Genomic DNA, 26,405 nt, shown 5'->3' with positions numbered 1-26,405 from the left:
GACCAAGTACTGCGTCTGGTTGTTTCTTTAATCGAATGCAGACTCATTCATAGAAAACAGAAATGCAACCATAGCATGGAGACAGACATTAAACGGAGTTCTGAAAAAAGATCCAGATCCCCTCCTCCCCGCGGCCCCAGGGAGAGCTATAAAAACAAGTTGGGCAGAACAAAACACACACCCGTCCCCGAGCCGGAGCCCGACCTGAACTCCCCCATCTTGGCATCTGGACCGGACCAGGTAGGGTGATGGGGACCCAAGGGCCAGAGCGGGCCAAAGTCTCCTACGTATATACGTGTGTGTGTGATTAACACAGAACTTGGCCGAAGACGGACAGAAACACAGAAGCCAGCCCTGCGTCCTAGAGTGAGGCTGGTCCGGGGACAGCGGGGGCAGAGCGTGTCCCTTCCTGAGCCTCCTTCTAAGATAGGCACTGGGGCTCCCACGGCTGTGAGGAGGCAGGAGGAGCCGGGCGCCTTGGGGCCCCCTCCTTCACCCCTGGACATTCTTGGACAGCGTCGATGGCACTGAGAGGCCCCCAGCTGGGGCTTGGCAGGGCCGAGGGCCGGAAAGAAAAGGAAAGGGGCGAATTGATCTTTCCTTCCAATCGTGGTGCCCACATCAGTCCGGGGGCTGACGCGATAGGAAGTTGACCTCTGAATTCAGCCCCTCAGATCAAGGCGACCCTCACATGCAGGCTGACCCTTTGACTACAGAGCCGGTACCAAGCACAGGTCAGAGGGAGGAGGCACCACTGCCTGAAGCCCCTCTTAGGCCTTAGCACCAAAAGCCTGGCCCCAGCCGGCCAGCCTCCACAATCCTACACCCGCATTTCATCCTGACTGGAATGGGCAGTGATGGCAGTCGCGTACAGCCCCAAAGAGCAGTGGGGCCCTGGTACAGGACGGAGAATCAGGCCCAACCAGGCCTGGACTGGAGCTCGGGAAGAAGAAAGGGCTTGGGGTGCAGGCTCCGGGGAGGGGAAGGACGGACAGAGTGCGAGGCAGTGAGATGGGCAGGGCAACACTTCGCTCCTTCGTCCTGCAGAGGGACAACTGGAGAGCCAACAGCAGGGCCCGTGAGAGGCCCTCAACACTGAGAAGCAGCAGCAATTGGCCAACATCTGGGGTGTGGGGGGAGCAGGCCTCCTCCCCAGCAGAGAGCAGCTTCAAGGCTCAAGGCCCCCGCCATGACTGTCCCAGGCCAGGCTTGGCCTAGACCTCGCTGTCCTGCTGCTACCCACCGTGGGCCGCAGGCTGGGGACTCACACCCCCAGAGCTACGGAGGCTCCAGGCAGGGTGGCAGGAGGCCTTGGGGCCCCATGAGTAAAGCAAGGGGCCTAGCTCCTGCTAGAACACGTAGATCTTGTCCCGCTGCACGGTGTCCAGGTCGTCGTCCAGCGTCAGCAACACCTGGGGAGGGACGTGGAGTCAGGCCCAGGCCGGCGGCCGACCTCGGCCTCCACCCCACCCCCTGCTTGGGCAGGACAGTCTCACGGACCAGGAATGACCCAAACATGGCAATGGAGGACAGGAAGTGCCAGATATCGTGGTCGTCAAAGAAGTCCAGGAGGATGCAGTCGCGGTTGTGTTCCCGTGACTCGGCGGGGGTTTTCTGGGGAGGAACAGAGAGCTGCCTGTGGATGCCGCCCACCCAGGCCCGGGGCCAGACCCGCCCGCGGCTCCCTCGGCCGCCGTGCTCCCGGCACCAGGCACGAGAGCACCCTCCTTCTGACTCATCCTCACCGTCCTCTCCCACATCTAAAAACTGGCTTTTGTTACAGATTTCCCCCAGAGGATGCTGGCTTCTGCCCTTTCCTTTCACTTTTACCCTCATGCCTTGGATTCTTCTGCCGTTCACACCAGCAGAGGGTTGAGATCACCTTGAGATGCCCCCTAACTTAGGTCCCTGTCTTGGACTCTGCCCCCTGCTCCAATCTGCTCCTCCAGGCTCACTCGTTCTCCAAAGCCTTACTAGCAGGTAACCCCCACCCACCCACCCCCCACAACAGGAACCATAATGTGGGCCACGTCCTAGGAAACTCGGGGTCCTCCGTGCTCACCATGATCCCTACCCAACAAACACTCACCGGACACCACTATGTCTGGGGACCGTCTCTGCCACATGCTGAGGCCACTGATATGACAAGAACTATCCTGACTTCAGGGGTTCACAGTCTTCACTCGGCTCCCAGATTCATATATTTGTTGACCCCAAATCTGCCTCGATTAGTTCTGCCTTTGAGTCATTACTCCAGTCGCAGCATTGCTAGGCCACAGGGCCCTTTCTCATCACCCAGGGCCTTTGAGACCATGAGCAAGGTCCACCTCCTCCAGGAAGCTTTCCTGGACCTCCTGTGTCCTCTGCCCTCGTGTCCATGTCCCCTTCCTGTCTTGCCTATGCCCTTCACCTTGTGGATCATATCGCAAAGAGTAGTCCAGGAACTGATGGTCTCTCTCCTGAACTAGATTAAAGTACTTCAAAGGCAGAGGACCATGCCAGGCTTGGTTCTGATCATAGAATTGAAACCTGATTCATGGCAGGTGCCTACAAGGCTGAGGGGAGAGCCTGGCACTTCTGGCTTCAAACCCCAGCTGTGCCACTGGCTGGCCATGTGACCTTGGGCAGGTCCCTTGGCCTCTGTGAACTTCAGCTGCCTCATATGTAAAATGGGGACTTCAGGAATATTAAGGGAGAAAGCAGCTGCGAAAGAGCATGGCCGGTACTCACAAATGATGTTCGTAAAGAGAAGTGGCCATTTATTGGCTCACAACAAACTTGTGGGTGACTCCCTCACCCTCTCGGCAGGAGGACTACTCACCTGCCAGGTGCTGAGTCCCTGGAAGAAGAAGAAGAGTGCGAAGCCCCACACCACGGAGGTGCAGACAATGCAGAGCAGGGGAATGAGCTTGATCCGTTCCCCGCTGCGGAGCTGGTGGGATTGAAGAGGAGTCTGAGGGCCGGGCCCTGGCCCAGCCCGTCTCCCAGCCTGCCCTTCATGCCACTTCTCAGCATATGGGACGGATCCTTCAGGAAGCCTTCCTGGATTCACACCATCACCTGCCGTAGCTACACAGCCCACTTGTCCCACACCAGCAGCCTGGGGTCCTCACCCCTGATGTCTGCCCTGGCTAGGCCTCCATGTGCCCACAGCCCCGTGCTATCAACCTGCACTGGCCAGGGGGCTCTCCTTGTGCTCGGCTCCTCTCACCCTGGACGGCAGGAGGGTCCCTGGGAAGTGCCCGGCCCTCAGAGGCCCCAGGCTGTGCAGACCTGGCGAGCCCCCCTCAACCCCTCTACACCGCATGGGGCTCTTCCCAGCTGCAGCCTGCAGCGCTACCAGTGTCATGGGCTGTTCTCTGCATATGGAAGGGGCTCAGTGAATGAGTCTCTGGATACAGCTGGAGTACAGGCAAGAGACTTTAGCCTCTCCCCTCCTCGAACTGCATCAGCATGAGACGAACAAAAAATTCCCACTGCCTCTCAATGCTACCCTGAAGCAGGTTGTGCCAATCTCCTCCCGCTGGCAGAGAAGGCTCAGCTATCCCCACTCACCTTCATAATGATGTAGAAGGCAAAGTATAGAAGCAGGTTGCAGATGCCAATGGCCAACAAGTAGGAGGCGAAATCATTGGGGCGCATGATGAGCCCATAGGCAGCTCTGGCAAAGGAAAGAAGAGCTGGTGAAGCAGGGGAAGCCAAGGGCAAGGAAAGGGCTCTCCTTCACCCCATGTTATGCTACTATGAAGTGAGGCTGGGTTCAGAGGCCCACAGAAATTCCAGAACCCCTGGTGCCAGCATCTCTCTCCTCAGCCCCCATTTCTCACGCCTGAAGCTTAGAATGTGTCCGTGGCCCCCCAGGCAGCCAATGGCTGGCCAAGTCCCCCGCTGTCTGCCCAGCCAGGCTACCACAGACAATGGCCAGACTCACAGCGACCAGTTGATAATGTTGCCCATAACCAGCAGCACCATGCGGTCCTGGAGGGAAGCAGAGACACGGGGACTGAGAGAGGGGAAGAGAGACAGGGAGAAAAGTGGAAGAAGGCCCAGATCAGCCAGTCCCCACCCTCCCCTGGGCTCTCAGCTATGTCCCCGCACCCCCCCACCAGCCGAGGGAAGAGAGCAGATGGCAGAGGGCTGGGGAGCTGGGCCAGTACCACGTAGAGGGGCCCGCTGCACTGCCGGATGCAGTCTGTGTAGAGCACGTGGAGGATGCGGCGGCAGATCCCGGAGTCTGCAAGAAGGAGAAGTGCTGACGGCCCTGGGACCCCTTCCCCCGTCCCCTGGCCCACGCCCGCAGAGGACCCCAGGCCTTCAGAGGGCACAGCTATGCCAACCCTCATCTCATTCCTCACTCGGTGATTCTTCCAGGGCCCCCAGCGAGAGAGCAGAACCCAGAGTCTGCTGTGAGTCCAGGTCCCCTGACTCCCTGGGGCCCAGCTGCACCCCCCACCTCCCCACCCTGCCCTGGGCATGCCCTCACCCAGCTTCCAGCGGCCCATGTAATAGAGCTGTGTGCTGAGGAGCAGGGTGGCAATGATGTGAATGATGGAGAAGACTATCCAGAATGCTGTGTTTCCTTTGCCGAAGACCTGTCAGGGGCCACAGTGGACAGGGCTGAGGAGGCGCTGAGAGGAGCTCCCACAGCCCGCCCTTTCTCTGGAGGATCAGGGCTCTCCCAGGAGCCCAAAGACGGCACATCAGGGAAGGAGCAGGGATCTCTCCTCCAGGGGGGCAGAGGGACTGCATGTGCACACACACGTGTGCACCTTTAATACTTTAATATGGGGCAGGCCCAAGGGGCCAGGGGCTCACCACACCCAGCACGGAGAAGAAGATGACAATGGCCAAGCAGGCGTAGGCGCTGTAGGCGCTGGCGTTAATGTCTGGGTGCCGCTTCTGGTAGAGCTTCAGCATGCACAGCCCGGCAATCATGTACATGAACGACGTGTCTGGGTTGGGGGCATGAACGTGAACTACAAATGCATCCACTGAACTTCAGCATGGAACTCCCTGCCCAGACAATCCAAGGGAGCCCCCAAGGCCTTCTCGTGGCCACGAGCGAGCCGCTGGTGGGCTGACACCAGAACTCCAGCCCCTGACCTGGAGTTCAAATGTCATCACACTGACATGTGACTGTGACACCACACTGCCACCCCACTGGCTGGCACCCAATCTGACCTCCCCTGACAACAAGGACAATGTAGGCTGAGCACCTTAAGGTCAGGGACCACATCTCAGTGATACTCGTTTTCTCAGTTTACACATGGCTTTCCATGGAAAACACTAAACGGATGAATGCAATATCATCCAGCTGCATCCTTTCTAGAAACTAGGATGTGTATGCACACAGGAACCCCAACCCTGGCGTCTCCCACAGGGCTGAGTCCTGGGGGATCCCTGCAGGTGACATGGGGATGGGGATGGTAGAGGACCTCAGACAGGTGCAGCCAGGGAAGGAGGCCCCACTCACCAAACTGGAAGTTGGTATAGTTGGGGCAGACATGATAGCAGGCACTAAGCAACCCCTCCATCATCAGGGCTGTGCCCATGGCATAGAACAGGCCAAAGTGTTTTGGGATCCCACATTCCTATTGGGGAGAAGGGAAGGGAAAGAGGAGGTGAGGTGGGAGGGAGGAAGGGACCCAAAGGACGGACAGGAGGAAAGAGGTATGGAGCGGCTCGTGGGCTGGGCAGGGCTGGGCACTCCGGCTAGAAGAGCCTGGCGCCGAGGCATCAGTGGGCAGGTGCTCTCTCACCAGGGCGTAGAGGTCATTGCGCAGCAGGGCCCGGTTGTGGTTAATCTCTCGCTGCAGAATGATGAGCAGGAACAGCAGCCCCAGCAGGATGTACCCCAGATTGCTCAGGATGTTGTTGAAGGCGCTGGAAGGGGTGACACAGGGCGCATTGCCTTGGCCCTGCACTCTGGACTCTTCTGCCCCACCCCCACCCCGGGGCATTACTGGCAGAGCCCCTGCCCCAGCCCTAGCTCACCCCAAACCATCCTCACCTGAGGTTGCCCAGTGGGTGAGCACAGAGGAAGTTGTAGTAGCAGATGTCCTGATTCCCTGTGACGTTCACCACCTGCAGCAGGGCACAGGAGCACAGAGGGGCTGCTGATGCACCTGGCTCAGCCCAGAGCCCAGGTGAGAGGGAGCCAGGCTCCAGCCCTGCCACATCACCCAGTCCCAGCCGGCAGGACAGGAAAGTGCCACACAACGGGCACGTGTGTGTATCCGTATGCCAGGCCAGGCTTCTTTGCCACAGTCACTGGCCCCCTCACTAGGTGGAGTCAGAAATCATGAGGCATGACCGCGACAGAGGTTCTTGCCTCACAGCACAGAGAAAGGGGAAGGGAAACCAACACTTACAAAGTGCCACGGCTCTTGTTGCATGAACCCTGCAACGAGCCGGGGACGGTGTCGTCATTGCTACTGTGCTGCCCCATTTTTCAGGGAGCCTCAGTGACTTGCTGCAGGTCACCCAGCTGGTGAGGCTGAGTTAGGATCTGGACCCAGGACCTGTGACCTAAGACCTGTGCTCACTCCTGAGCCCCAGGCCAGGAAGCTCTGCACTTGGGGCCGCGGCCCAGATGGGCAAGGGCGCTCCGCAGGGGCCCCGGGGGAGCCAGCCCTGCCCCTCACCGTCTGGTAGGTGATCACCAGCTGCACCACCGGAAGCGCATAGAAGACAGCGATGGTGGCGATGTTCCTGAGGAGAGGAAGGACAGCGGTGAGGAGGTGGCACCCGAAACCTGCCACCGCCACCCCACCCCACCAGGGAGGAAGCCCGGCCCCCTCCGCCCACTCACCAGAAGTAGATCTGGTACTTTTTCCGAAGGACGCGTTTGTCCTTGCGGGCCAGGTCGGCCACGTAGAGGTATTGCTGGGGAGAAGCTGCAGTGAGCCCTGCTTTCCCGCTGCCCCCTGGGAGATGCCCCTCCTGCCCAGGTTAGAGGAGGACAGCGAAGGCCCCCCACCCCTCCCGCAGGCCACAGTCCCGGACCGCAGGGCAGGTGGCTCCAGGTCAGCCCCTTGCTGCGGACCATCAGACTGGAAGGGCCGGGAATAGAGTCAGCTTCCTCTAGAATCTATCCTGCCCCAAATCAGCTCTTTCCCTTTGTTCTCCTACAATGTCACCCCACAGGGAGGTGCGTGGGGGCCCAAACACAGAATCTGCTTCCCATGGGAAACCCATGACTAGGGCCAGCCCCCATGGCATCAGACCTTGGTGCGAATGACATTCTTGTCCGAATCAATGTCAGTCAACGTGTCATAGTCGTCCTCCTCCACAGAGCTCATGGAGTCCAGGCGTGGCCGAGTGCCCACAGGGTCTAGGGAACGATCTGGGGTGGCGGGGAGGAAGAGTTAACCAAGAGGCACAGAACTTAAGATCTGTCCCCACCCCCTGGGGCAATTGTCACAATTACTGGGCAGTGGGAAGAGGCAAATTGTGGGCTCAGAGCAGGAGCAGAGGCGGGCTCAGGCCCAGGGAAGAGGTATCGGGTGCTCCTAAGTCCTCGAGGGGAACAAGGGTGGGTTCTGGGAAGAGGCCACCAAACAGGGACTGCTCCAGCCCTGCCCCCTCACTGAGTAGGACTCCCAGGCCAGGACGCTGAGCAGACCTGGGCCCCCAACACAAGCAACAAGGACTGAATTCGGCAGAAGTCATGCTGATTAGATGCCCGGCCGTGTGGGTTCTGAGAGGACACTGGCTTGGCCCCCACTGGGTAAAGACCCAGTGGGCTCTGGGGGGGCAGGCAAGGAGGACAGGCTGCCTCTAGGAAGAGCACCTGCTCCTGTTCTTCTCTTGTGCCTTCAGAAGCTTCCTCCTATGACTTTGCCTGACCGAAGCCCCCAGAGGCCAGGATGTGACACCTGTGCCCATGAGCCCTACCCCGGCAGGCCAGGGAACACGGGTGCTGGCAAACATGACAGCCAACCAGAACATCTGGCCTGGGGGGAGTTGGGGTGCCAGCCCACCAGCATCAAAGCCAGTGCCTGCTTATCTCAAAAGACACAAGAGCGGGCAATTATTGGCATTAGATGGGGAAGCCATGCACAAAGCATCTCTCTGGCCCTGGAGCCTACCGGCTCCAGTCAACTGCCCTGGCAGGAGCTGATTGGCGGAGCAGCGCCCCCCCCTCCCCACATCTACCCATGGCAATGCACAGCTGCCGCATCTGGCCAAAGGGGAGGCGCCGCTTGAACTGGTCGTGCCCTTCAAAGGAAAGGGAAAGTTACCAGGAAGTGGGGCCAAGGAGGAAGGAAGGAAAAAGGAGAGGGGTAGGGAGGCAGCAGCCCCATTCCTGGCTCCAGCGTCTGGCAGAAGAGGCGAGTGCCCTTCACCACACTTCGCCCAGCCTGCTCCAGCCCTGCACCACCTGGCTCTGCCCAGCCTGGCGTACTCACCCTGGTAGCCGTAGGAGAGGTCCCCAGTGCCCGTGCTATCCACCAGGCCGTCCGTAGATCCCGAGCTGTTCTCTGTGGGGAACGGCGAGTGGTGAGGCAGGTACGAGGGGACGGGGATGCTGGGGGCGGGGGGGGCCGCTGCCACTCGGCCACCCGTCGAGGTGACCGGGTTGTGAGTGGGCGGCACGACCACCGGTGCTGACACGTACCAAAGGAGCCATAGTTATAGCCCTCGTAAGGGGAGCTGCCAGGGAAGGAGTCGGCGAGCACCCGGGGGTGACCTGCAATGAGAAATCAAGGTCCCATCAACTCTGGAAACAGGGTGTGGCCAAGCCAAGGAGAGGAAAGACACAGAAGGGCCACGGCAGCAGCAAAGAATAAGCACCTATCCTGACAAACACGCTGCGCTCCCACCACCAGCCGTGCCCCAACCTCCCACGCGGGTCCCAAAGGAAACCCTCACTGTCCTTTGTCCTCTCTACAGAAAGAGAAAGGTCAAGGAAGCGATGCATCTCAATTACCAGCGAGGACAGCGAGCACCGCCCGCCCAAGTCCCACCCTGACATCCCAGTGTGTCCCCTCCGTCCCCCATTCTGGATTCCAGCTCCTCTGCCCACAGCACCTGGAGCTTACCAAGGAGAGAGGCTGAGAGAGAAGGTCCCAAGCAGGAGGGAGGACAGACAGAGAAGGAAGGTTGGAAGAAAAGGAGAGAGAATGAAAGGTTAGTAACGCCCCAGACTGTGAGCTCCTCACCCGAGGCAGACAGTGTAGCTAGCCCCAGAGAATGAATCAAGCGGCAGCCGTTAAGATGGGCATATCAGGGTGGTCCGGGCACAATCCCGGCCCCATTTCCATCTGCAGAGTGTTCTTCCCAATCTGAACATCCAGAAGCCCCCAGCTGGCCTCTCCCCCTCCAGCCCCCAAGGGAACCATCCACCAAAGCACAAAGCACACTCTGCCCTCCCTGCCCACGCCCTTTGGAGGTACCGCTTTCTGGGCAGGCTCGGTCCATGGCCACCAGAAGCGTCTTCTTCCTCTGCCTGCAGGAACAGAATCCAGAGGCAAACCAGAGGGGCAGGAAGAGGGTCCTGCCTGGACGGCTGGCCTGCCTTCCACCCTCTCCATCCCCTAACCCTGCCCTCCATCTGTGACCTAAGGCTCCTCCCAGGCTGGGGAGTAGTGTGGGGTTTCCCTGCTTGGGGAGAAGGTTGAGGGGAGGGGCTGGTTTCCAGAGGAGAGGCCCAGGGACCACCGACCTCCTATGCCCCATGATGGTGCAGAGCACTAGCCTGGGCTGGCTCAGATCCCGCCAGGCAGGCTCCCCTGCTCGCCCCACCCCAGAACAGGGGGAAGCCCAGCAGCCCCCCTTTACCTCCAGTTCTCCCAACAGGCCAGGAGGATAGTCAGCAGATAGAAGGAGAGAAATATGCCCAGGCAAAAGAGCATACCGCCAACATAGGCCTCAGCTGTGGGGAGGGAAGCAGGAGGATGAGCACATCAAATCCTGCCAAGGCTGCGCGTCACGGCACACAGGGGCCCAGCCTGAGCTCTCCCCTCTTCTTCCCTCAGATGCAGTAACCTCGTGGGGTGAACAACAGGCCGTTCCCCCAGATATGCCAAACTCTGACGTGATTCCTGTCTTTGCTCATGTTACTCCCTCTGCTAGAATTTTCTCCTCTGCTTCTTCCTTGAAAACTCCATCCTGCTTTCAAACACACTGTCCTTGCAAGCACAGTTCAGGGGCTGTGTCCTCTAGGAAAGCTTCTCTGTCTTATGCTCCCAGTGACCTGTCCTTTGCCCACTGGAGCTCTCAGCACCCTGCACAGAAAGGCTCCTGTCCTTCAGGAGCTCTCTGAGGACTACAGCCAGAGCGTAGCACCTGGCATGAAGAAGGTGCTCGATAAATATTTGTTGAATAAAGAAACCATACAGGAGAGGCAAGCTTCTTTTTCTTCCTATCACAATCCCTTATTTTTTCCAGCTTATGTATTCCAGTTTACAAAGGGCTCCATCTAATCACTCAGCAAATATTTATCGAGTGTGACTAAGGGGCCTAACACTTTCCTGCTAATTTTGTGCTAAACCGCACAACTTGGTGAGACTACCAGGACAGACCCTACTGCTAGGACAGGGAAGCTGAGGCTTTTAGCATAAAGACAGGGCAATAGTGAGATGACACTGCTCATAAGGGGCGAAAAGAGAACCAGAACTCAGTACTTCAGAGTGTTGGTCACTGACTCTGCACCACATCACACTGGGACCCACCTCCTGGCCCTCCCATCGTGAACACTGCCAAGAGCACTCCCCCTTCCTCCCCCATCAGTGTGCCCTGTAGGCCTCCATCACCCTTCCCATTCAGAGAACACTCCCTCCCCTCCCCCAGGTCTGAGAGGAAGAGCCACTCAGCCACCCACACTCACACGTGACCGCCCGAGATACCACCACTGACAGGGTTTTCTGGCGATGCCCTTGATCAACCGGTTCATCTGGAAACAAAATGTCAAACAAGTGGCTGCCTAGAGCTTCGCTGAAGTTTGTGGGACCGGGCCTGGGAGAGTCTGGGGCCCAAGCCCTCCATCTCAGATCCACCCATCAGCCACACACAGGTTCTTCTACCTCCCAGGGAGTGGCCAGGCCCTCCCCACCACCCCTAGCCAGGCCCAGGGCACACGGTGTACCTTCTACAAAGGGGTAGAAAGGCAAGGAGCCCCCACAGGCCTGGTCTTCAGTCTTCACCACCACCACCACGTAAAAGCTGTTGCTGGGGAAGTCTTTGCGCTGCAGGATGATGACGGTGATGATGATAATGATAAAACCGTCATCATCAATCACCATCAAAATCAATCATCAAAATACACACATAATTTTACTTAGCCCTCACAAAGATTCCTATGAGATAAGTACTATCATTATCCCTACTGGGCCTTAGGGTTATACCGCCAGTAAGTGGTACAGCCAGCGTTACCTGGCTCCAGAGCTCAAACCATGACTCCGCGCTACAGCCAGGTGAGCGAATGTGTGTAAGACCCACCATCAAGGAACCCATGGGTGCCCGATTACAGTCTGGGCATCAGCCGGGAGAAAGGGGGAGGGGCCTCGCTGCCTCCTGAGGTGCAAGACTGGATCTTGTGGGGGGATCACAGGGCGCTACACTCCCTGCCCCCAGCATAGGTTTTAGCCTTTGCCACGGGCCACACAGCATCAACCGGGGCCCTTTCCCCTCTCTCAGCTATCATTACGGTGAATGAAGTAGAACTGACAGCCAGAAAGGGTACTCTGCTCTCTCCTACCCCTCCTGGTGATCGGGATGATGGTTGAACTGTCGCATATATCAGAGGGTCCCAACCCTCAGGGACTGGCAGGCCAAGACTTGGTGTTATCAGTAGGGTAGGAATAGGCAGGGATAAAGGGGCAAGGATTTGGAAAGCTCATCCCCTGGCCCATCTCCCACGGGGCCATGCACATTTCCTACCTGCACAGTGATGGCGGCTTTCTTGGTCATAGTCTGATACATGCCGATGAAGGCTACGTTGTTGTCCAGGTCATAGACAGGGCACTACAGAGGTGGGAGGGAGAGGCCGATGGGCAGGACCCGGGCCCTGGGCCTCCTCTTGAGCAGCCCTGCTACCCTCAGTAGAGGACAAAAAGGGCAGGCAACCTACCAGGACATCCTGGATGGAGATGACTGAGCAGGGAAAGGCTTTGTTGGAGGTCACCTTGACAATCACCGAGTCCACTCCCTCCGGGAACTCATACTTGAAGTACTGAGGGCACAGGAGGGCAGGGAGAGTCCCATCTCATGAGGATGCTCTCTCTGTCCCTCTACAAGGGAACAGTGTGAATCCTCTCAGCTTTGGGCAGTGGACACTCTCTGGGAAGAAAGACCCTGACCCCAAGCAACCCTATTATATCATCCCCTGCAACCTCACCTGGGCACCCAGGAGAGTGTCCAAGAGGCAAGGAGAAAAGGTGGCCACCAGACCCCATGCCTCTGCACTTGCCGTGCTGCTGGTCCCTTACCACCTCAGGGCCAGAGCTCCTATTTCCCAACAGCCTCTCCATGGCGAGGGTACAGCCAACTGGAGACTCCCAGCAGAGTCTGCCGACCACTCTTGCTCCCGTGTCCCCACTTGTCTTCCCAGGGGGCAGCTGACACGAGAGATCTTACCTGGGGCTGGGCTGCTGTGGTGTTGAAGCTAAACTGCTCCCCAGTCCTGGAGGGAGAAGAGCCCACCCCCATGGTCATTCCCGGAGCTTGGCAAGAAGGCCAGTCCCATGGTCCCCTTGCATCTCCCTTGCCGACCTGAGCACAAAGTCGTCCATGCGGCTGACCCGGAGCTGGTATGTGGTGTTGACTGGTGACAGGGTGGACACATCCACGTAGAAGTACTGGACCTCGGACTCATTCTTGGTGGGGGGCTGGCACAGCGTTCGCTCCACCTTTTGGTAGAGGTACTTGCGCTGATACCTACAGCCCAAAGCAGAAAGGGGACGTTAGCACTGCGCCTGCCGGTAAGCCAGGCCAAGGGAGCAAGGCCCCAGTTCTTCTTCTCTGGTTTCCATTCTCCCCACTCCTACCCTGGCTGGGCTGACAAGCTCCAGGCTTGTCTGGCCTGGCTACTGAGCAGCCCCCTGGTTCAGGGAATGGGGGAGAGAAACGGAGGGGCTCCTGGGTGGTCTGAGACCCCAAATGAGGCCCTGGGGGAGGCTCTGGGCATGGCCTGGCCTCGACCTACCCCCCTCCCTGATCCCCATGTCCTACTCACAGCCCTCGCAGGATTAGGGGCACCTGGAAGGACACCACAGCTTCCTTCTGGCGGACCACAAACAGCAAAGGAGCCCCCTTCTGCTTGTTCAGGACATTCACGGACACACGCACACCTTCTGTCTGGAGAATAACATGGAAACAGCCCTCAGTCAAGCCTGTAGGGACTCTACTTCCACTACCCGGGACACATGGCTCCAGAGACAGTGAGCGCTGCCCTTCATCGTGCCAACTCCGACCCCATCTGAGTCAGGCTGGGAAGCTAGCTGTGCCCCTTCTTCCACCAGAGCAGGCCCAGTCTGCAGGAGGGATTTGCCCTGAGTTCCAGGAGGGGTCCCTGGACGAGGCCCCATCCTGGCTGGCAGGTACGTATGTGCAGGACAACGGGACCCCCGCCAACTTGAAGGCCTCACTTCCCAACAGGAAACATAAGGGAGGCCTCGGGCATCCCCAGGATACCCCACACCTATCCACGTCCACAGGATATACACGCACAGGGCCACAGGAGACCAAGAAGGGTTCCTCAGTTTTCTTCCTTGTGAGCCAGGAAGCTCCCATTCAACAATTCCCATCCCCCAATCTGGGGACCAGAGCCAGGAGGGTTGTGGGGAAACAGAGATCGTTGAAAAGTACGAAAGCCAAGATCTGACCAAGGGCTAGCGCTGCTGAAAAGTCACTTCACACCACTGAGCCCCAGTGTGCCCTCTGTATGATGCACACCTTCTCACTCTTCACGCATGGAGCAGAGTATACAGAACGGTGGGAGCTTCAAGAAAATCAATCCGTCAAACCTGGTGATGCTTGTTATTGTGCTGCTGAGACCCCCACCCTAGGGCAGCATTTCCCAGAGGGGCAGAGACCATAAGTCTCAGGTTGACCCCAGGGATGGGGAGAAGGAAGAAAGGACTCTAAGCAGGAGGAAAGCACACTTTAGAGACATGGGCTCTGAAGGCAGACCCTGGCCTGTCACGGGAGGCAAATCTCTGCCCGTTCTGAAAAATAATCAGGCTCCCAGGCTCAGCTCTCCCACGCCTTAGTAAATCCAATCCTGGAGAGCTCAGGGCAGCGGGGATAGTGCCGGGCGGCCTGAGTTCTCCAAATCTCAGCTCTGCCCGCGGTCGAGACTGTGGATCTAGCTACAACCATGTTTAACACATGCTGGGGGAAGAAATGAAAGAGAAAGTCAGGGCGAGGCAGATTCCCCAGAGAGAAACTTCCTCTCTCCTCCCGTCCAACTAGAAGTTGGGTCTCGTCTCCACCACGCCGGATGGTGTGCAAGGCCGGGGGCAGGGGGCAGGGGGGCCTTCTAGGGCACATCTCCCCGGGGAGCCTCAGCCTGCACTCGGCTGGGCAGAGCCTCCGGGCGGCCGGCTCCTGTCCTGGGGGTTTCCTGCTCCGCCGGCACCCACCCCGGGGGCTGCCAGACTCAGGGTGCTGGGGAGGGGCAGGCGGGGAGGAGGGGTCAGCAAGAACTCGGGGACGCGACAACTTCAGCGGCGGCCGGGCGGGAGCTGCGGGGAGCGCAGCGCGGCTCTGGGAGGGGGACCCCGCCCCCGGCCCCGCGCCCCGCGCCCCCGCCCCCGGCCCCGCGCCCCCGGAGCTCCCCGGGGCTCCTCACCCGGTTGCGAGTCACGGTGTGGTTGAAGGTGTAGATGTTGACCAGCTCGCCGTTGACCTCGTCCGCGTAGGTGCGCTCGAACTCGGCGTCTTTCTGCGAGACGTTCTTGGGCCCCAGGGCCCCCGGGCGGCCGCCGGCCGAGGCCACCAGGAGCGCCACGAAGGGCAGGGCCGGCGCGAACATGGCCCCGGCGAGGCGGCGGCGGCGGGGGCGGCGGGCGGCGGGACGGCTCCGGGGCGGGCGGCGGCCGCGGCCGCAGCTTCCAGCATCTCACCAGGACCAGAACTTTAACCCCGGCCCGAGATTAGGACACGTCCCCTCCCCGCAGCCGCGGCGGCGCTGGCGGGGGCCCGGCGGGGAGGGGCGCGGGGGGCGGGGGCCGGGGCCGGGGCCGGGGCCGGGGGCGGGGGCGGGCGGGCCGGGGGCGGCCGGTTGCCGGGAGGCTGGGGACGCCGGCGGCGGGGAGGGCGGGGCGGCGGCGGCGGGGGCGGCCGCGGAGGGAGGGGCGGCGGGCGGCGGGCGGCGGGCGGCGAGGGGCGGGGAGGGCGGCGGCGGCCGGTGGCCGCGGGGCCAAAGCGGCGCGCTTCGCGGGGCGCGGGCCCTTTAAGGGCGGGCGGCCGCGGCGGCCCCGGGGCTCGCGGCTCGCGCGGGTGTGCGGGGCCGCGCGGCGGTAAACAGCAGGACGGCCGGTCCGCCCGCTGACGTCAGGGGAAACTGACACAGATTTAAAGGGCCGAGTCCCGGATTGCGCCTTAAAGGGGCCGCGGCCCTCCAGCGGGAGCCGCCTCTGACTGCCCTCCCGCCGCCGCCTCCTCTTTCTTAATCCTGCGGGTCTCTGGAAGCTCACCTTGGTTGGACCAGGCGGATGTTTCCGGGAGGGACCTCCACGTGTTGGGTTCTTGTTGACAGGGCCTTCTTTGCTCGAACCTGAGAATTCACCTCCACCCCCACTGCCTTTACCATCCTCCATCCCTGGGCCATTAAGAAAGGAAGAACTGAATTAGGAGACAGGCCGGACGCCTTCCCGGCGGCGGCGGCGGAGGGACGGCCGAGGCAGAACAACAGAACCTCTGGACAGTCTCACCCGCCAGGGAGGCCCGGATGCCTGCAGGGCTCCCTCCCCTTTGCAGAGGCAGCTAAAACGCTCACGGCAAGTGAGTGACTTCCAGTGTAAATTGCGGAAAACTTTTCTACAAAATATTTTGGCCTGTGTTTCAAGAAGTTGAAAGAGCTTTTGATTCTCTTTGACAGACTAATTCCACTTTCGGTACTCTATCCCAAGGAAATAAATGCAGATTAAAAATGCGTAAGCAGTCATGCTTATGACTGCCATATGTGTAATAGAAAGCATAAAGGAAACAGCCTAAGCGTCCATAAGGAGGGAGTGGCAAAGGTGCTATTACCATGAAGCCATCGGAAATGATGCTCAGGACTTTAAGGAACATGTAAGCAGGGAATTCACAATATTACACTATATCAACGAAAACGTAGGCATGCAAAGAAAAGCGTTGAGAAATCTTTGAATTACGGATGATTTTTAATATGGCATGTACCATTTTCTTCTAATTTCAAAAGTATAGATAGGTACCACTAAGAAAAGAAAAAAAAAAAACACTGGATTGTGGGTGGCTTCAGAATGTTTTCATACCTTTTAAAAATTTATGAATTTTCTATGACGTACATGGACTTCTTTTATAAGACAAATTCGAGATGTTTAAAGAAAAAATATATATAACATGGCCACTTCTGAAATTGTCAGACACCAGATGAAGCCACTTGGGCCAGAGGCTTGTGAGAATTCTTTAGCTCACAAGATTCCAACAGCTCCAGCTCCTGTCCCTGCCTTATTCTCTGGGCTTCTTTCCACTGAGGACTAATTTTACCTCATGGCCAATTATATTTATTCATTCCTGCAATAAATATTTAATGGGCACCTACTATGTGCAGGTACTGTTCTATTTATACTTGGCAAATGGTGTGTGCAAGAATTAGATCTGGCCCCCTGCCCAAGCTTTTGTACTTGAGAATGATGATCAGAAGCAGGCTGCAGGGTCTGGAAAACCCTAGAAAGTCAGACCAAAGGGAACCTTAGCAGACTCCTGGACTAAGCCCTCATTTTACAGACAGAGTGAAATCCACAAAGGGTCAGTCCAGAGGAGATTACCAGATTCCAGCATGGTCTAGACAAACCAAATTGGAGGACCCTCAGAGCAACAGGAAGAATTTTCATTATAAGCCCATGCAGTCAGCAGCCCAGTTTGGACAGCTAATGTAGGATTTCCACATTCCAAGTGAACTTCACTTTCTCTCTCATGGTAACCTCCTCCTCAACTTGCCAGTAAATCTGGAGCTCTAAGAAGTACTCCCACTCTGAGCTTGCGCTCCCCATTCAGCCTGATGTAATTTAACTGGTTTCAGGAACTTTCCTGGGTGCTGTGAGAACCACTGGTTTAGAGTCTCAGCTATAGGCTGGGACTGTACTGAATGAGCCCAGGTTGGGGGCATTCCAACTCTAACTCTTAGGCTTTGGGGCAAAATGTGCCCCCAGGCCTGTTTTAATGTGCATATCCAGACAGACTCACAGTTGTTGAACTGGTCTCTGGAAGTGCAGCCTAGGAATCTGGGTTTTATAAGTACTCCAGAAACTTGATATGCACAATTCATTTTGAGAACCACTGCTCTGGGGCAAGACAACTGGGACTGGGACTACTGGTATTTGTTTGCTCCCTTTCTCCTAGCAATATCTTAGGAGAAATCTATCTAAATAAACCCAGAAGAGATCCTTCCCTTTTGCAAAGTCTCATAGGTTTAACCTTTGAATCCTCAGCACCCTGCGTGTTCAAACAGGGTAGGAGGGCAATAGCCCCAGACTTTCTTGCGGTTCTCAGGTCGGCAGAAAACTTTCCTCAGCCCTTCTGCCCCACCCCCTAGGGAGGGCACAGCACAACCCAGTTATGAATAGGTCCTTTCTGAGGTCTGGCAGTGCTGCCGCCACCAAGCTGCCGCTGGGAGGAGAGAAGGCCTTTTAGTTGGCTACAGCAGTTAGCAAAAAAAGAAGGGCAGTGCTGGGTCTCAAAGCCAGACTTGTGAGAGCAAAGGAGGAGGTGTAGCCTCCTTGGCCTTTGGGTGCTGGTCCAGCTACTGCATTATCTGCCGAGTTATAGATTAAAAAGCCCACCCCCAGCCCTGGTGATGAGAGCAGGGTGGGTCACAAGGCTCAGATGACTTCGTTCTATTTCCCTATAGGCCATCCTTTTGATCCTGATGCGGAAAGGACCTAAGAAATGGGACCATTAACCAGGCAGCTGACGAGGTTCCTGGCTTTGGATAGGGTGTAGAGAGTGGTCGTGTCTGTTGGTGGGTGGCAGGATCAAAAACGACTTTAGAATTAAGTAACTTTAACCCAAAGAGAAAAAGTTACAAAACCAAGCCCTTGAAAGGAAACAGACTTGAAGTTCCGTTTTCATAATGACCATAAAAGGGCCTAAGTGCATCTGCGTGGAGCTCAAACCAGAGCTGTCAGGACACACGCAGCCCCTCAGCAAGAGCACCGTACAGCACCGTTTTCTTTCCATCGTGCAAGTTCTGTCCTTTCTCAGGGCTGCCCCTGGGGCCTGGCCCTCTCTCCAAAGACTATGAAAATAGGATGCATATCAGGTCAGGAATCAAAGTATTTACTCCATTATTCTGGGGCTAAGGCAAAATTACCTTTCTGGGCCTTCAAGAGTCATGTATTAATGTCCAGATCTGAATGCAGGTCAGTGGAGCAGGGCTTGGCTGCATTCATCACCCTGAACTACTGTCTAAAGGGTAGGAGGGGAGTCGAGGCAGAGCGGTTTTGACTGAGTAGACAAACTTTCTGCCATAGACAGATTAGCCGGGCTTTCACCACTGAGACTGCGAAACATGAGCAATACATTCAAGCCTTGTATCCTTGTTCCCTGTGGCCATGTGCTGGAATCAACATCAGAGCTTGGCAGGAAATGAAGCCGGTCATCAGGCTGCTGTAAATAAGGAGATAAAAAATCAATCAACTCAAATCTAACCCCAAAGATCACTGATAAAAATGAGCCATCCTTCTATCTCAGGAAAGCTTGGGTCTCCATCTACAAAATCACAAGATACAACTCAAGAATCTTTTCCTCCTCTCTGGCTGTTATCTAAAGATAACGTGGGCAGCTACTCAGTTCTTATTCCATGTTGGTCTCAATAATAGAAAGGGTCCCGTCTCTTTACACTCTGGCTCACATACAGGCCACCTCCCATGGCTTCTTGTGTTACCTCACTGGTCCTCGGAGCCTTTCACGAAGGTGATTCTCTCATTCACCATACCTTTGTTCCTCTCAAGCAGTCTAGCTTTGTTTTCTAGCTTCATTCTTCGTATAAAAAACTATCTTATTAATTCCATATGGCTTCACTCAATTCCAGAAAATTTGTCAAAAACTTTTGTAAGGGGACGCCTGGGTGGCTTAGCAGTTGGGCATCTGCCTTTGGCTCAGGGCATGATCCCACAGGCCCGAGATCAAGTCCCACATGGGGCTCCCTGCATGGAGCCTGCTTCTCCCTCTGCCTGTGTCTCTGCATCTCTCTCTCTCATTAATAAATAAAATTTTTAAAAAGCACAAAAAACTTTTGTAAGGACACCTGGGTGGCTCAGCGGTTTAGCGCCTCCCTTTGGCCCAGGGCATAGTCCCGGAGTCCCAGGTCCCAGCAGCGAGTCCCACGTCGGGCTCCCTGCATGGAGCCTGCTTCTCCCTCTGCCTGTATCTCTGCCTCTCTCTCTGTCTCTCATGAACAAATAAAATCTTAAAAACAAAACAAAACAAAAATAACCCTTTTGTTAATAGGTGTGTATGGCATCTTTCTGTTTTTCAGTGAACTTTGTCCTTATTACTGGCAAGAATAACAGGCATTGTTCCTCACAAGCAGCAGCATGGTACCACTGAAAGAACAAGAAATTAAGTTGAAGGATTTGTATTCTGTTAAGCGTCTGCCTTCAGCTCAGTTCATGATCCTGGGGGCCTGGGATGGAACCCTGCATTGAGCTCCCTGCTCAGCAGAGCCTGATTCTCCCACTCCCTCTGCTGCTCCCTCTACTTGTCTATGATCACTTCCTCTCACTGTCAAATAAATAAAATCTTAGGAAATAAAGAAAAGATGATTTGTATTCCAATTTCGGTACTGACAGTTATACTGGCTAGGTGACCGTGAATAAATCACTCAATCTGTTCATTCATACTTTCATTTATTCAATGCCTAGTTTGTGCTAGTCACTAAGCTAGGTGCTGGGAACACAAATACTTAAAACACATTCTCTGTTCTTAAGGAATTCATAATCTAACAGTGTAGACAAATAGGTAAGCATATAATACAGAGTAAGTGCAATGATAAAAGACTTACACAGGGTATTATGGGAACTCAGAGACAGAGATTTAGTACAAACCAGAGCTGGAAATCAGGGAAATCAGAAAACACCCCACGAAGTGTCCCTGAGGGGGATCCTAGAAGAGGAGTAGGAGCTAGCCTAGCAAAGGAACAAGAACATATTCCAGACAAGGGGTCTCAACTTGAACAAAGTCATATAGACTCAAAGTTCAGTGCTGTTGGCACAGAGGTTCAAAGATGTGGGAAGAAATGAACTGAAGAGGATCGAATCATGGAGCACATTGGATGTTCTAGCTAATGGCCTGGACAATCAGTAGTTAACCGATGAGCATGCTGCAGTACACTGACATGTTAAGGTCAAAGCTGGATCAGGATGTACAGTGTTTTTTGAGATCATAAAATAGCATAAAACCAGAGTAGAAGACAATGTGTTTATCAAAACATCTTAGACCGTTGCCTCATGGCTACGTAAAAATATGGACAGAGTTAAGATTTCACCCCTGCTACAACTGGAGAAAAGTATAATGGACTCTTCTGCTGGTTTCTATCCAGTTTTCCCAAGTGGATGCTGGTGAGGAGTCTTCCCTCCACTTGTCCTAAGCCAATGCAGAAGCTCACATGGGGTAGGAGTTCAGATACACTTAACAAAGGGCCAGGGCTGCTGTCACTGCTCCTCTGTGATTAAGGGGAACCAGTGAGTGGCTGACAAATGCAAAGCCTCTGAGGGAGGATAGGGTAGAGAGGAATTTGGTGTGATCAGATATGGGAGAAAGGCAACTAGAAAAACAAAAATACCTTAGTTTCTCCATATTTTGTTCTCTTATAGGAGTAAACCAGTTTAACCCAGTAGCGTCACTGTGGTAAAGAGTGATAAAGTAGATGATACAAAAAACATAGAAGCTTTCAGCTGCTGAGGAAGGTTATACTGGCGTATCAGTTTGATGTAATTAATGTTGGCGTGGTTGGTTGCTAGTCATCAAGTTAGGCTCTGATGGGCCAGTTGAGTAATTGACCCTTGTTCCAGTCTCATGCTATAAAGAGGTCATACTTAGGTCAGGCTGTTTTAGCTCAGGGAGGCAAAGGTGCTACGTGAGAGCTCAAGGTTCCTTCCTGAGCTCCGTCGTCACACAATGTTATACTGGGAGTGATGCCATTAATCCAGTTCAGATTAAGTGGTCTGCAGCATGCAACCAGACTAAACTATCTGCAAAAACATTCCGGACTCATGGGTAAAGAGGCAGATATGTGCTTTCTTAATGTCTCACATGAATGAACCCTCAATGTTTTTATCTACGACAGTGGCCCCCAACCCCACTCAGCATATGGACACGCTGGTAACCTCCTATTTTAGTTATCTTTCTGCCATTTGACTGTACTTACACACTTTCCCATTCCCTTTAGATCTTAAACTTCATTTACCTAAGTGTCTTCCTGTCAGTCTGAACCTGTTGACGTGTTAATAGCCAAGCAGTCTTTGAACCTGTTCATGTGTACCACCAAAAATCCTTGCTCCATGAACACGTCTCATTCTACTGCTGGTTTTTAAGGTAGAAAAGCAAGATGGCCAGGTAATGCACTTTAAATAGATTCTAATAGTTGTGTGGCCATATGGAGGATAGAATTAAAAAGATCCATCTGCAGAAAAGACTGAAGGAAGCTGTTGGCTTGGTCCAGGTGAGAAGATGGACACTTTGCTCCTTCAGCCAAAAAAGGAGGGATATATCTATCATGAACTCATTGAATCAGAATGTACAACTACAAAGACACCCCAGATTGCACGAGTAGTGGGCAAGACAAGGACTCTGAAATTAGGTAAAGCTGGGTTCAAATTCCAGTTCAGGCACCAAAATTATAGGACTCTTTAGGCAGATACCATCCATTAATCCCTCAGCCTCTCAGCCAACAGTAGAATGGGGACAGATGCACCTACAGAGAATTAGGAGGCCTTTCTTCCTAGATGGCACAGGAACTCAGCAGAGTCCAATTAATTTGAAGCACTTGAGTGCATGCTGGGGCAATAGTAAGAGATATTCTACAGTGCAAAAAAGGAAACTGAGGATTATTAGTGTGAGAAACAGAAACAGTGGAAATTACAAATTTAATGTGAATAAATTCTAGACTGAAATTAGGAAAAAAGACCAAGAGGTCTTTTTCTTTTTAACTTTTACTCATAACCAATCTGAGACACTTCCTTGGACAATTTCCCCAAGAGTCTACTTAGGATTCCTTATCTCTGCTCACCCCACCCTTCCCTCCTTCAGCCCTGAGGAGATGTGTTGACAGCTCAGGACATTCAGTTCCCCAGAAAAGCAGCAGGATGTTCTAAGTATCCAATGTGCTTGTGGTTAAGGTAGGGGGAAAAAGCATCCCTTTTTTCCCTCTCCATTGGAATCCAGTCTGATAAAGGAGACAGAAAGACATAAGCAAGTTTGAGTGAAATGTTTACATTTATATTGAAATATGCACTAAAACAGAATGAGTTCTACTAGTCAATGAAACTTTGCCAAAGCAGAATCACAAACTTCTGTTGGGGAGGTCCAGTCAGCTAGCAGCAGTGATCCCCAAGCAGGAACACCAAGGAGAAGCCTGGGAGATCCTACTCCAAAAAGCCTCCTTTCAAGAGACCCCGACTCACTTCTCCCACATGCACCCACACAGATTTAGGAGCGTGGACATGCTCCTCATTTTCATATATTTTTAGTTTCTTCTTCACTGCAATAAATATAAAATTGGCAATGCTCATACACCACAGCACAGACAATATTTCAGGCTTTAGCATACAACTGTAAACAGTGACTAGGTTAAAAAATTTTTTTAAAGTAAGGTGTCTTTTTTTTTAACAACGAGAGACAGAATTCTTAAGAGCAGGGCATGAGCTATTCAAGATTTGTTCTGTTGGGTTAAGGTTTTCACAGAAGATTCAGGTTTAGACAGATGCCCCCCAAAAAGACCCTAAGTGGGCGTCAGACCACTGCCCATGGCAGCCTAGAATATGTAGGCAGCAGACCAACATGTATTAGGTCACTTTTGGCAGTACATCCTCAACCTGCCACACTCGCAATGTGACCATAGAAATCCATAGTGCCATCACTGGCTGTCAGCTAGGGTATTGGGAACAGGTGGGCAAAGGAATTAAAACTCGTGTGTGTGTGGGGGGCGGGGGCGGGCAGTCAGAACACCTCTGCTAGCTGTCTGGAAAGTTGGCCCCTTAATCACAAAGACAACTAGGACATTTCACTTGGACAGTGCATTACATTTACATATACATGAGAAGTATAAAGAGAGAAATCCAAAGAGTAAGCATTAAGTTCTGTCACTGTAGGAAACAGGGATGTCAATCAAGGAAAAACAGATGAATGCTTTTTTGCCTAAAGCAGTGCAAAGAAAGCTTGCAAGAAATGAAAGTGGACTCAGTATCTGCACAATAGTAATGGGGCAGACTTTTATTTAAAAGGCTAGTGGTTCAAATACTATTGCTTGAATAGCTCTGGTAGGTATAAAATGTAGTAACGCCCGAGGTTTACACACATAAGCAAAGGAGCTGAAGGCCAGCTCACAAAGGGTATTTGATCCTCAGTCAGGAGGGAAGCTGAAAGCGCATGCTGCAGGAGTAACCTAACCTAACGGGTTTGTCTGGACGATACTCCCCACCCTCTGACAAACGGAAAAGGACCTGGATAAGAATCGGTCTTTCACACTCAAACTTCTGGCTTCATCAAGTCTCCACCCTCCTTAGAACTATGCCTCAGCTAAGAAGAAACCTGTCCTGATAAACGCAAGAATCTGGGCTACTAAAAAGAGAGGGAACCTTAATGTGGGAAGCAAGTCTAGTAAACATCACATGTACTTTCTGTTGTTAGTGAAGACATGATACATTCAGATATGTATTTAAAAAAAAAAAAAAAGACTAAAAATAAGACCAAAAAAATTCCTAGAAAGAGGCTTCACAAAAAAAACATCAGCCCAAGTTCTAACCCTCTCAATCAGAAGTGGCTCTCAGCACACATTGGCAATCCCTTCCAACTCCCTCCAACAAAAGTACCAACACTTGCTTTGCAAGCAGAATATCGAACACCTGCCTTGGTCACTGAACTTGAATGTTAAACAGAATCAGTGCAGAGCACATTTTAATAAGTTACTCCAATACCCACCTGGTCCAGTTTAAAATGTTTGTATGTAGATCCAGTTTGTATACATTCCATGGCTATACTAAACAATAAACCATGTATTGTCCTGTTATTTTTAAAATGGCAGTTCTTGTAGCTTGAGCAAACCATTAAGATTATAAAGAGCTCTCTTGAAATTCTCAGATGAAAATACACTAGAGAGAAGCCCTGAAAGTCGAACAAACCTAGTTCTTTTTCGCTAAAATGGTGGGATCAAGATAGAATGTCATTCTGAAGAGCGGCTCCATTTGTTCCCCCATGAGAAAAGGCCAATTTTTTCTGGACTGATATAATTTAAAAACTAAGCCAATAAAAAAAATAAAATATACACCTTAAGATACTATAAAACTTGAAATAATGTCAAGGCTTATGGAATGGGAAACAGAGTTCTGGTTGTCTTTTTTTTTTTTTTTTTTTCCCCCAAAAAAGGAAAGTATAACACATTTTAAGGAAAAAACAAATCAAACCAAACCAGAACTCTGACTATGGATAGCACTACACAGACTATGCACAGACCACCACACAAGAATGAGTTGCACATCAGTACTATCATCATGAGAGTCACTGGCTGGGGGCTTACACTTCCAGCAACAGAGCTCCTAGGTCAAAAATGTGTTAAAAGCTTGTAATGTCAACAAGGACCCCTCCAAAACAAAGAGGGATGAAGGGAAATAGGGAGGAAGGGCTGCATGCATGGGTCTATTATAGACATGATATTCAGCAGCATAAAAATAATACCCTCCGTAGAGTCCCCCAAATGGGGCAAAACCTATCTTCCACTGCTAAACATGGGAAAGATGAAGAGAACAGAACAAATTCACTTGTAACCATAGCATCTCCCATATCTGAATGACAAGCACGTTCAATCTGATGCTGTATGTTAAGGAAATGTTGTGAATACATAGGAGTAAAGCAAACTAAAAACAAAAGGCTAAATTATGAATCTTAAAAACTGGGAAAAACATCTGTTTTAAAGCCAAGTAGGTGTGATCGTGATCGTTACTATATATGACATAATCCATAGCAAGAAAGGCCAAGAAAAAAAATCTTCATTTTGTTCAGTCCTTAGGCTCGATGTTGTCCCAGGAAAAACTATGATAATTCAATGAGTGTGTCATACATACAACTAAAATGTCCCCTTCTGGTTTCAAACAAATTTTAACAACAATCTTCCTTGGCTATTTTGTCTCCTGTGTCAAACCAACCTTCTATGTACAGGACCAGTTTAAATCCCTCCTCCCCTTCAAACACTAGATATGAACATCCAGGAACATTCTACAATGCAAAGTGCCTTAGGAAAGAGAAGGATTCTGTAGTGCCAGTGATATAACTGATCTGAGGAAGCTGGGGTGCGGTTAACACTGATGGGAGCCAGTCAGGCGATGGTGGTCTGTTTCTCCTCGGGGGTCTCCTCCAACAACTGCATGATCAGTTCATGCAGGGGTTTGCAGATCTTCGCGTAGCCCCCTCCCGTGAGGTGCAGAAAATCAAACATGTCGTGGCAGGAGATGGCACCGTCCGAGTGCACGAAGCCCCCGTCCGTGTCCAGGAGCTGGACATTGGCGAGCTTCGGCAGGGAAGCCTTGAGGAGCTGGTTCACCTTGGCATTCTTTTGCCTCAATGGGTTGGGCTTTTCACCTCGAGGTAACAAACCCTGGGGCAAAGCAGAGAACAGAAGATGATAAGAGTCACTGGTTTTTCTCTACTGACTTACCTGTGATTTCGGATTCCTGGAAGAACTCCATTTGGCACTCTTTAAACTTTGATTTCTCAAACACTGGACTAGGCTGGTTTAATCAAAGTTCTCTGACCACTCCTTCACAGTTTCTTCAAGAGTTCCTCTTCCTCTCCCAGTCCCTTAATTGTTGGTATGCTTCAGGGGCTTGTCCTTGGCCCACTACTCGGCCTCCTCCAAACACTCTAGCCCAGAACCAAACTTCCCAAACTTCCTGAGGAACTCTCGGACTGACACGTCCAAAACCAATTCATCATCTTCTCCCTACACTATGGTCCTTCTACATTCTCTGTACCAACTGGTCATTCTGACATCCCTGAGTGTT

The 26,405-nt window shown here is 53.3% G+C and overlaps 2 protein-coding genes and 1 long non-coding RNA gene across 10 annotated transcripts in view; 1 reads left to right on the top strand and 2 right to left on the bottom strand.

The window, feature by feature from the left end:
• Window positions 1–7: 7 nt before the first annotated feature.
• Window positions 8–15,161, bottom strand: SIDT2 (SID1 transmembrane family member 2). 3 transcript variants are annotated; one of them, XR_012028722.1, is made up of 27 exons: window positions 14,795–15,161; window positions 13,178–13,299; window positions 12,715–12,879; window positions 12,580–12,625; window positions 12,074–12,175; window positions 11,884–11,967; window positions 11,090–11,189; window positions 10,832–10,897; window positions 9,784–9,877; window positions 9,399–9,451; window positions 9,045–9,056; window positions 8,621–8,692; window positions 8,412–8,483; window positions 7,227–7,345; window positions 6,812–6,885; window positions 6,645–6,711; window positions 6,011–6,084; window positions 5,760–5,883; window positions 5,474–5,591; window positions 4,816–4,952; window positions 4,484–4,592; window positions 4,158–4,234; window positions 3,932–4,003; window positions 3,556–3,661; window positions 2,822–2,932; window positions 1,501–1,614; window positions 8–1,412 (listed from the first exon to the last, which is right to left on the bottom strand). XR_012028722.1 is itself a non-coding variant. In XM_072822151.1 (27 exons), the coding sequence occupies exons 1-27, from the start codon at window positions 14,975–14,977 to the stop codon at window positions 1,350–1,352; spliced, it is 2,511 nt and encodes an 836-aa protein (XP_072678252.1). In that variant the 5' UTR covers window positions 14,978–15,161; the 3' UTR covers window positions 8–1,349. The 3 variants fall into 3 exon arrangements, 2 of the variants coding, with proteins under 2 accessions (XP_072678252.1, XP_072678253.1); XM_072822151.1 differs by having other exon boundaries at window positions 3,932–3,978; XM_072822152.1 differs by lacking the exon at window positions 9,045–9,056 and having other exon boundaries at window positions 3,932–3,978.
• LOC140631033 (uncharacterized) lies at window positions 14,750–16,111 on the top strand. Its single transcript, XR_012028723.1, has 2 exons — window positions 14,750–14,864; window positions 15,704–16,111. It is a non-coding gene; the product is annotated as an uncharacterized lncRNA (long non-coding RNA).
• A 3,911-nt stretch (window positions 16,112–20,022) lies between these two features.
• Window positions 20,023–26,405, bottom strand: part of PAFAH1B2 (platelet activating factor acetylhydrolase 1b catalytic subunit 2) — a 31,122-nt gene continuing 24,739 nt past the window's right edge. For all 6 annotated transcript variants that reach the window (XM_072822153.1, XM_072822159.1, XM_072822157.1 and 3 more), the window contains one exon: window positions 20,023–25,999. In XM_072822153.1, coding sequence (XP_072678254.1) covers window positions 25,721–25,999 — 279 coding nt within the window. In that variant the 3' untranslated portion in view covers window positions 20,023–25,720. The remainder of the gene's footprint in view (window positions 26,000–26,405) is intronic.

Source organism: Canis lupus, chromosome 3 (assembly GCF_048164855.1).
Source record: "Canis lupus baileyi chromosome 3, mCanLup2.hap1, whole genome shotgun sequence".
NCBI classification, from domain to species: domain Eukaryota; kingdom Metazoa; phylum Chordata; class Mammalia; order Carnivora; family Canidae; genus Canis; species Canis lupus.
This window is presented reverse-complemented; position numbering and strand designations above follow the sequence as displayed.

Excerpts from the sequence above, each read along its gene's own strand:
- SIDT2 (XM_072822151.1), bottom strand. The coding sequence starts at position 14,977 with ATGTTCGCGCCGGCCCTGCCCTTCGTGGCGCTCCTGGTGGCCTCGGCC. Across the intron at positions 6,712-6,811 it reads AAGTACCAGATCTACTTCTG|GAACATCGCCACCATCGCTG; the intron begins GTGAGTGGGCGG and ends TCCTCTCCTCAG. Across the intron at positions 1,413-1,500 it reads CCATGTTTGGGTCATTCCTG|GTGTTGCTGACGCTGGACGA; the intron begins GTCCGTGAGACT and ends GTCCCTCCCCAG.